This window comes from Eretmochelys imbricata, chromosome 16, assembly GCF_965152235.1.
Source record: "Eretmochelys imbricata isolate rEreImb1 chromosome 16, rEreImb1.hap1, whole genome shotgun sequence".
Classification (NCBI taxonomy): Eukaryota; Metazoa; Chordata; order Testudines; family Cheloniidae; genus Eretmochelys; species Eretmochelys imbricata.
This window is the reverse complement of record NC_135587.1, coordinates 15,671,470-15,681,775: the sequence shown is the minus strand read 5'-3', so window position 1 is coordinate 15,681,775 and position 10,306 is coordinate 15,671,470. Positions and strand designations below refer to the sequence as shown.

The window sequence follows — 10,306 nt, the reverse complement described above, 5'->3', positions numbered from 1 at the left end:
ACTTTCTTACCATGTTCACTCCGTCTGTGGCTACAATTACACACCACTTTCCAAAGGGGATTGTGACTTACTCCTCTGTCAAAAGGGACCAGGAGAAGGGGATGCTGGTGATGCACTCGGCATTGGTTGAGAGTCACTAGGGTTTGGGTTTAGACTGGGACAGGAGCGGCAGTCTGGCCTCTTGTGATGGGGAAGATGCTCTCCCGCCGAGGGCAGGCACATTGGTATTTTGTCCCGGTTCTGGGGATGGCAGTCAGTTCACAGTTGGCACCTGGTTCTGATGCATGCTGAACTCTTTGGCTTTGAGGCGTAAGCTGGCGATACTGTTTGCCATGTTCACCCCCTGGGCAGGCGTTGCGGTGCCGCTTGAGCTGTAGGATGGCACGGTGCTGCAGGGGAGAGGAGCAAGGGAAAGGAAAATAGTTTGAGACTCCGGCACAGCCCAGGGCAAGCCTTAGACGCTGACGCTGCAATGCTTTAGTGGAAGAGCACCTCTCTATTTGATTCATTTGGTTTTAAGTTGTCAGGCAGTTGGCTCCTTTCACCAGCTTCTCGGAAACAATCGGCTGAGGCCAATAGTAAGGGTCTGGATGGTTTTATGCTGCTCAGTGAAGGCAGGCAGTTTTGTGCAAATCACTTTTAAATGAGATTAAAATCCCTGCCTCTAGCTTTTAAACTGAATACGTTTGAGATGAGTCCAGGGCAAAACCCTGGATCTAGACCCCTTCCCTACCCACTCTGAACATTATATGGGAATTTCGCTCCAGTCTGTACACTTGATCTCTAGGATTGGCAACGGATTGAGTCAAAAACCCAGAGAGGAACATGTCCTGAAGTCCAGATCTGGATCCGAGCTTTGTAGCACAGGAAAAACCCACTATCTGAGCATTCAATGACAAGAGGAGAATGATGTCTGTCACTCAAGGGCTGAAGAATGAAACAGACGTTAGATACAGAAGCAAATCAGGTGGGGATTATTCTGGAGCAAACATCTGTCTCCATACCAATATTCTGCCCTTGTGGCTCTTAGAAACTGAAATTCTAGGTCCTTTTTGCAAAGCTCTTCCTCCAAGGCTGTCAAAGCACTTAGGGAAAGTTATTCATTACTGCAAGTATCCCAAGCTGACTTTATTCAGATCACCCTTGGGTCTAGGAGAGAACCCAGGACTGGGATGGCTGATGTTCCCCCCACCCATTACAATTTCTCAGTTCCACAGTCTTTACAGAAGAGTCAAACTTTCAAGGATGGACACTCCCAGTGCAGTTTTTATGACTCTCTCTGGTTACAGGGTTCCACAAATTGGTGTGAATTTGCAATCCCTTTCTTCCCTGGAATGGTTTTTCCAAAGGAAATTCTATTTAAAAGTGAAAAGAAGCTTTTTCCTAGCTGAAGCAAAGCCTGTGCAGTGTATTTGGGGGAGAAGAGCCCCTTGACCTGAAACCAAGGTGGTAGGAGAGTCTATCTTGTACCCACCCCTTGCTTGTAATTATTTATTCATTAGAATTTCTTCCCTCCTTCCCTCTTCCTCTCCCTCTCCAGCTCTTTATTTTGATGTCTCTCCCAAGCAGAACATGAGTTTACATTTCCAAGTGGGTTTTGGATTAGATAAAACAGGCCAAATTTATCCCTGGTGCAATTGCTGGAGTTACCCCAGAAAGGAATTTGACCCTGTTGAGTTTGTCTGTCCATAGTTTAGAGGATTCCTAAACCACTGAAAAAACCCTCTCTTGTAAAGCTTTCTGGGCTTTGCTTTTACCCTCGGGGGGGAGGGAGAGGGGGGAGGGAGAGGGAGAGGGGTGTAATTAGTGCTCAGGCTGCTAAAAAACTCTGTTGGTTCTCGTGGCCCATGGGGAGCGCCATGTGCCTCCGACACTTAGAATATTAATTGTCCTCACTCAAGTTTCACTCTTATAAATATTTAAACTCAACATTAAAAGACAAGGTGGGTGAGGTAATCTCTGTTATTGGATCAACTTCTGTTAGTGAGAGAGACAAGCTTTCAAGCCACACACAGCTCTTCTTCAGGTCTGGGAAAGGCAGCTAAATACAAGGTGGGACAGATAGTTTAGCATAAGTAGTTAGCGCGTGTTCCAAGGGACCATCAAGGGGAAGTCACCCCTGTAGTCACAGGACAAAAAGGGGGTTAGTGGGTTACAGATTGTTGTAATAAGCCATAAATCCAGTGTCTTTATTAAGACCATGATTTTTAGCCTCTTGCAAAATTATGAATTTCAGCTCCCAGGCTCGTCTTTTGAAAGTGGTGTTGTCCAGTGTCCTTTGAGGAGGAGTCTGATCCATGGGTCCTGCACATGCCTATCACAACATGTGGTGTCGTGTACCTCATCCAGGGCACTAAATGACCTAACAACAACTATGTGAGTGAAACCCATAGGCACCACCTCCGTGGGCGCTCCAGAGCTGGAGCGCACACAGGGAAAAAATGCAGCAGCAGCCCCCCTCCCTCCTGCAGCACCTCCTGCCCACTGGTGGGCCCCGCCGATCAGCGCCTCCCCCTCCCTCCCCATGCTGCCCGTCTGCGGTGATCAGCTGTTTTGCGGCGTGCAGGAGGCTCTTTGGGGGAGGGGGAGGAGCATGGATGTGGCGTGCTTGGGAGAGGGGTGGAATGGGGTGGGGGTGGGAAGAGGCGGGGTGGGGTTGGGGACTTGGGGGAAAGGGGAGTGGGGGTGGGGCCTGGGATAGAGCTGGGGGTTGAGCACCTTCTGGCACATTGGAAAGTTGGTACCTGTGGTGAAACTAGACAACCGCTAACCCCCCCTTTTTTGTCCTATGACTACAGTGGTGTTAATGGGCCACTTCACCTTGAATGGTCCCTTAGTCTAGCATAAGGAGTTAGCACATAGTCTATCTGTTCAACCTTGTATTTAGCTGTGGCACTGGGAGTAACTTTCCCAGACCTCAGGAAGAGCTCTGTGTAAGCTTGAAAGCTTGTCTCTCTCACCAACAGAAGTTGGTCCGGTAACAGATATTCCCTCACCCACCTTGGCTCCTAATAACCTGAGACAGACACAGCTCCCACAACATTGCATTCAACTCAACACATCATTGCCTCCATCCCATATGCTGGCTGTGTTTGTCCTAGGGCAGGCCAACATCTTGCCCAATGGGCCTGCAGTTTGTTCAATTCTAACTTCTCCTTCCTACTTGGGGCCTTAGGGCCCATCCCAACTCCTGTTTAAGCCAATGGAAAGACTCCCTGTGACTTCACTGTGGCCTTTGTGCCTTCTCCATTTCCTGTTTGTTTTAATTCTCTCCCTTGACAGGGGAGCAGTTTTCTAATCAGCCTCTCAGCCACCCGCCCTTCACAGTCTTTTCGGCCCACTAGGGGCAGGCCTGGTAGGGTGACCTTGGCTGGCTCTCCAGCACCTCCCGAAAGGCAGCAGTGATCACTCAGTTTGGGAATTGATGGGAAAGATAATAGTGAGGCTGCCTGGACTTACCTGTATGGGGATGTGGTGGTCCAGGAGAGATACTCTGGGCTCAAGGCAGTCGGCCTGGGGGCCATGGGCTGTTCAATGGCAGCATCTTGGCTATAGGATTTGAGGAGTGATGCAGACCTGTTGGCTAGCATCGCCCGCTCGTTGCGGCGGAACTTGGCCCTTCGGTTCTGGAACCACACCTAGCGGGAGGAGAGGCAGCACTGGTCACTTGAGCCGCACTTAACCCAGGGCACAGACAAGGCAGGTGGGAGGGAGAGGGGGAGCTGCCCCACTCTCCCCCAACGCAGAGTGCAGCAGGCTGATTGCACTGAGCAGGGGGCTTACTTAATTCTGGCAGATCTCAGGCTGGCAGCCTGGTGCTGACCCCTCTGCTCTGCCTGCCATGGCACAGTGGGCAAGGATGAGCTGTGATGGTCTGGAGGGTGCACTGCCCTGGTCATTCTGAACTCTAGGGAGGCATGAGTTCTAGCTGGCCACGGGAGCAGGGAAGCCAGCATCCTTGCCTAGAGCCAGGAGGCAGAGAGCTAGTTTCTCCCCACCCCTTTGCTCACCTGGACTCTGGCCTCACTGAGGTTCACCCTCCGCGCTAGCTCCTCTCGCACAAAAGCATCGGGGTAATGCGTCCTCTCGAAGACTCTCTCCAGAGCCTGGAGCTGGCTGCTGTTGAATGTGGTGCGGTTCCTCCTCTGCTTCTTCTTCCGCTTGGCAGCCCCACGGCTCGGACTCAGACTCTCACCTAGGGGGAGCACAAAGGAGACAATCCCAGGAGGGCTGGGTACAAGTGACAGGTCCATGGAACCAGCCCACCTCTCCCTGGCCAGTTAGACAGACAGACACACACACACACACACTGGTGAGGGGGGTGAGGTAGACAGGGTGCAGCAGGGGCAGTGCCCTATGTCTCTTTTCAAGGGGTGAACAAAGCCTGTGACTGACCTTCTTAGAGAGGATTTCATTGCTGGGCCTGGGGGATGACATTGCTAAGTGCAGATGTCTGTAATTCAGCAGAGGAACATAACCTGTCCTTCATTGCAAGCCCTAGAGCCAAGCATGGCAGAATTCAACTCATTTATAATTTTGATGGATAACATCAGTGTTTATTTGAAAGCATTTTCTCCTGATGTTGCCAGTTTAAATGTTCACAGTGATACGAAATTATGGAGGAGAGGTCAGATGACGGGGAGAGTAATTGTTTGACAACACACGTTGCGAGTCAAAAAACTAAAGCTTTATAACTATTAAAATTCAAATTGTCAACATCCCCTGTCAAAATATACAAAGTAAATACCCTGAAATCAAACTGGAATCAGTTCTCAAGCAGTATTTTTCTTACTTTGTCTGCAAATTTTGATGATCATTGATGGAAATATTTTTTCTTCAGTCTGTGAGTGTGTGGTGAAATCAATGTTTGCCGACATTTACCGATAAGAATCTAACCTGCTAAGCCTACCTCGAGGTGAAGTAGCATGGGCCACTGGACTGTTCATGGGAAGGAGAAGCAGTTCTTTGGTTCCAGTCCGAGCTCTGCCACTGGCTGTGTCTCATGGCACACTGGACATGTCTCATCCCCTCTCTGTGCCTCAGTTTCTCTCAGGGGTGAAACAGGGGTAATACTTACCTCGTGGGGGATGAATAGGGAAAGGGTTTAACTAGTTAACGAATGCCAAGTGCTATGTAAGTACGAAGCTTAACATTCCCAAAAGTGGCCACCAATTTCAGATGCTTAAAGTTTTGGAAGCCCCACATCAGATGCTTGGGGCCTGATTTTCAGAGGTGACAAGTGCCAGCAAGTCCTGCTGAAGTCAATGCGAGCTGTGGGAGCTCGGCACAGTAGCAAATCAGGCCCCAGTATGTCTCAAGTTGGGCACCCAAAAATGGAAGCACCCAAAATCCATGGCCACTTCTGCAAATGTGGGTCTTAGTCTCTTAACACCAGCCGTCGGGGTGCAGGAGCTAGTCGTACTGGGGATGCAGCCGCACTCCCTGGCTTGAAGTAATAATAGCAATGATCTATTAGACCGTTTTGTCCAATGGCTTTCAGCACTCTCCCTATAAAAATGGTTCCAGCTCCCCTGCCAGCAGTTCCTCAAATAGCAGCAGCTACATCTGTCTGCGACGTGGGAAGGAACAGGAGGGTAATTAGAAGGACATGATTTTTAAGGTGAACGATCTCATGGCCAGCCAGTGCTAGAAACAAATGTTACCAAGCCTCTGAGATTTCTACTCACACCCAGCATTTGTTTCCATCTTTGTGGCTCATGAAATTTTGAACCTTAAGCCTGCCACTGGTCCGTCTGTTTGCCTTTTTTGGCCAAGATCCAGACCTGAGTATGGCGCATCTTGGGCCTTCATCCATGTAACTTTCTTTCATTCTTTGTCACCAGCATCACATGAGATGGGGCAGGCTGATGGAGGACACGGTCAGTTGCCTGCAGAGGCCCAGTGGGGAAAGTATGTTGTTGTTTTTAATTCTTTAGCAGAGTATTGTTCCGTTATTCTTTCCATTAGCAAAGCATCTGGGTTCAATTTGTGCCAATGGCGGGAAAGTATTTTTGAAAGGTTTGAAATGTTAATAGTTTTATGACATCCCATGGATTTACAGCAGAGTTGCATTGGATTTCTCTGCTTTATGTCAAAGTTAGAGCCTATGATGTGAGAAATTGTTGCCTCTCGCTAAAAGGCTTCTAATGCAGCTTTGCAAAATTGTCATGAGATGGTACCACCCCGGTCACCAAATCTCCTGGGAGGAATATAAACCCTCATGCCACCCTCTAACTACTGAGGGCTAGATGGAAACTTGTGTGCCTTACTCCATTGCTACTGCAAGGTTTCTTGCACCTTTCTCTGAGACATCGGATGCTGGCCATTGTCAATAACAGGATACTGGAGTAGATGCACCATGAATCTGATACAATGTGGCAATGTAATCCAATTTGATTTGATTCCTACTTTTACCATGCTGATGACAAACTAAAGATAATTTGGATGACCATCAAACCCCCCCCTCAAAAAAACGCCTAATCTCAGGTGAGTGAGGTGGTAGAAATGTGCATGGCTGTTGTTATAACCCTTTGTGGTGCTCCAGCATCTCAAAGCACATTACAAAGGTAGGCATTACCCCTGTGTTACAAAGGGGCCAAGTGAAGCACACAAAGGTGAAGTGAGTTGACCAAGGTCACACGGTGAGTCCTTAACAAAGTTGGGACTAGAACCTGAGGGTCTGCCTACACTGCAGAAAAAGACATGTGGCAGTGAGTCTGAACCTGGGTCAACTGGCTCAATGTGTGGGACTCTGAGACCCTCCCTGCCTTGCCAGGTTTCAGAGTCCAGTCTCCAGTCCGAGCCCAAACATCTACGCTGCTATTTTTAGCCCCACAAGCCCAAGCCAGTTGACCCGGGCTCTGAGACTCGCTGCTGTGGGTTGGTTGGTTTGGGGGGTTTCTTCTGCTGTGTAGACGTGTCCTAAGACTCCTGAGCCCTTGTCCTAATTACTGGTCTATGCTGTCTGCTTTATCAGTTAAGGAAACTGAGAGTAGGCATCTGTGCTGCTAATTTCTGGGTGGACCCTTTCTTTGCTGTCCTTTGTATTTGAGAGTCTCTCTCCGTAGCCTGGAGCACTGAGGATCACTGATATGGTCGGATAGAGACTTTGGGGACATTCCCATTTTAATAATGACTAGACCAAGCCTAGCCTACTTCAGCCCTGCTGTGCCTGTGGCTATCAAGCCGGGGTGGATGTAGCCTCCCCATTCAATGAGCACCTGCTCCAAGGGGGCACCGACCACCCGCAGCAGCACCTCCATCCCAGCATCGCAACCCTAATCCTGGCCGAGCACGGAGGGGAGGCCCCAGGGGCATGGAGAGTGACTCACTCAGCGGTTGTGACTCCTTTCGCACAGGGCCGGGCTCAGCTGCCCCTCTCCAGGCATTGTGACTTGGTGCGCAGGGCCACAGCGCTGTCACTCAGGTTTGGCCCGGCTGCCTCTGGAGGGGCGGCCAGGCCCAAACCTGAGACAGGGGCCCCTGTGCAAGTGCACCCATTGCACGCTGGTTAATCTGGGCCCGATTTCTGTGGGTGCAGTTGCAGCCATGGACCTCCACTGAAGCCGCCACTGCTATCAGGTCCAGGGTTCCCAGTTCTGGTTGGCCGTATTCCTGGAGGTTTCATTGCATGACCTAATCTTTAATTAAAGATTAATCTTTTAATCCCTGGGGACTCCAGGACTATCCTGGAGGGTTGGCAATCCTAATTTAGGTCATAATTCCAGAGGCAGCTCTCCCTGGCTCAAGCCAGGAATCCTGACAACCATGCGGTGGTTACCCTGGGGAAGTGGGGAGGGATAGCTCAGTGGTTTGAGCATTGGCCTACTAACCCCAGGGTTGTGAGCTCAATCCTTGAGGGGGGCCATTTAGGGATCTGGGGCAAAAATAATTGGGGATTGGTCCTGCTTTGAGCAGGGGGTTGGACTAGATGACCTCCTGAGGTCCCTTCCAACCCTGATATTCTATGATTCTAAGTGGCAATTGAAATCGCCAAGAATGAGGGGTTAGGTTTGTGGCTGGTGCTGACAATGGCCTGGTGTAAGATGAGGCTTTGGTGCTTTCTTTCCAATGCACATTGAGGCTTGAGACCCCTGGACACTGTCCATCATTAGGAACCACTACACATTACAGGCAGTGAGAACGCTCTGCACCTTGTAGGAATGGCCTCTCACAATCCACAGCCCAGGCTCAAAACCCAGCACGCACCGTACTCCCCGGCCTATTATTGGTGCAGCTCCACCACACGCGTGACTAAATAGGTCTTGTGTTGTGTCAGGGTAGACTCATCCCTCTGCCTCAGCCAAAACAAGTAGGTGTCCAGGGGATAGTGGAAGGGAGCTGTCCATTGAGACCACCCTCCCCATGACTGGATGGTGAGATGGGAACTCCCTTGATGGGCTGTAGAAAGAAAGGTGACCTCAGCTACCATGGGCCCGAGGTGTAGTTGTCCGAATAGAGGGGGGGAGTTCCTTATCCACTGCCACTTTCTGATCATTTAAGTCACCCATCTTTGCATTCCAGGTAAGTTTCATCCTTTGTTCGCCCCTGTAAACCTCTCTGAGGACAGAGGGACCCTGGGGCTGGTAGAAGCTGAGCACGGCTGTGTTTGGGACGCTCCAGGATGGGGGTGGGGGAGAATGTTATGAAAGGTGACACGCGTTTGGTTCAATCTGAAATAAACACAAGTTGAGTCCAAAAGCCGAGAGAGAGAGACACTCTTCGCCCCGCCCAGGAGACCACAGTCTAGGCTCCACTGAGCTTTGCATCCCAAATAAAATTCCAAGAATTCCCTCCAGCCCTTGGTTCTGTCGAGAGCCTCAAATTCACTGCCAATCTCTATTTTACAGTTGCCCCTTTTTGTTTAACTCCTTTTTTGGTTTTGTTTTCATACAGCAAGCTAATGAGCCTCAGGATTAAAAAAAATATGGCCGATTACTGCCATCCCAGCTTCCTCCCAGAACCTGGGATTGACTTGGGCGAGCATGCAGGAACCATCCCTGATGGAAAAGCCCTACAGAATTTAACAGAGAGCAATAAGCTCCCTATGGGATTTATCAACCACCCGATAGGGTTTAATGGACAAATTATAGAAAGAGGATCTCATTCTCTATTAAATGGTATAGGGTTTTATGGTGATTTCTATAGAACCCAGCTGGGTTGATCCTTATTCAAATCTGCCTGTAGGGCTTTCCCATGAGCGATAGCTTCCCGGGTGCTCTGCTGAAAGACTGAGGGAGCAGTACCTATAGATTTAACTCTTCGAATGGCATGCGGAGAATGTGCTCTCAGCAGCACCCACCCTGTCTGCCCTCTTTCCCTCCTAGCAAAGCAGGACTCCTGATCTGTCTCCCACTGAAATCAACACAAAGCCTCACGTGGAATTCAATGGAAATGGGGTCAGCCGCTACCACAGACCCACTGTGTAAAACGATTTCCCTGCGGGATTTGCATCGGAGATGGGCCCAAGCTGCAAGATTCCGATATGGATTACACCCTGCCCCCCTTCCGTGTTTTGGAATGGGGTGGACCGTTTTGTGTCGGGGCTTTTAAAGAGCTGTAAAGTCTGGGGGCGCACGGGTCCAGTTTTTATGTTCAGGCCCCTCTGCTAGTTTAAATGTGTCCCCAAACCATGTGCAAGTGAGATCTTCTCCTGAGCCGCAAAACCATGCAGCACATTTCAGGCAAATTCTTAAAAGCTATTGTTAGCTGGTGAAAGCCTTTCCTCACCTAATCAAACCTTCCCTTGAAAGATTGTTCCTGAATGCTACATAGGTCCTTCTGCTTCCAGATCAATTCTCCATTAAGTGATGGTTTTTCCCTCTTTAAAAAAAGAAAATCCCATCCGTTGATTGCACACGAGGCCGCTCATGGTCCAAATGTACCTGTCTGATTCCTCTAATTAGCCCAGAGACAGGGTTCTCCTGCTCCATAATGAATCAGCATCTTTTCTCAATTAGCTCATGCTTTGGAGCCGTGCCCCTACTCCAGATCTGTAGGACCAGATAAATGCCACTCTAATTGCTGATGGCATGTGTCTGACAGGTTTATGGTGTGCAAGGTTGGGAGCGATCACCCGTTCTATAAAAAGATAGAGCTGAAATCAACATTAAAAAATGAATGTCATTAAACGTTCCATTTTTGTGCCTTTCGCGGGGTGGGGTAGGGGGATAAACCTACTAGATCCTATTTCCATCTGCAGTCACAAATCCTACATGAAATCCACAGCTAACTCTGACCATCCAGCCATTACTTTCTCATGCCAAAGGCCGCTGTGCCATAAGATAACCCTATTTGCTTCTGAGCT

At 49.5% G+C, this 10,306-nt stretch overlaps 1 protein-coding gene across 1 annotated transcript in view; it reads right to left on the bottom strand.

Moving 5' to 3' along the window:
* Window positions 1-253: 253 nt before the first annotated feature.
* The window catches only part of PRRX2 (paired related homeobox 2), a 65,442-nt gene continuing 55,389 nt past the window's right edge, over window positions 254-10,306 (bottom strand). Inside the window, exons 2-4 of the mRNA XM_077836071.1 lie at window positions 4,011-4,195; window positions 3,460-3,638; window positions 254-389 (exon numbers count right to left, since the gene is read on the bottom strand). Of these exons, the coding sequence (XP_077692197.1) occupies window positions 254-389; window positions 3,460-3,638; window positions 4,011-4,195 (500 nt within the window). The remainder of the gene's footprint in view (window positions 390-3,459; window positions 3,639-4,010; window positions 4,196-10,306) is intronic.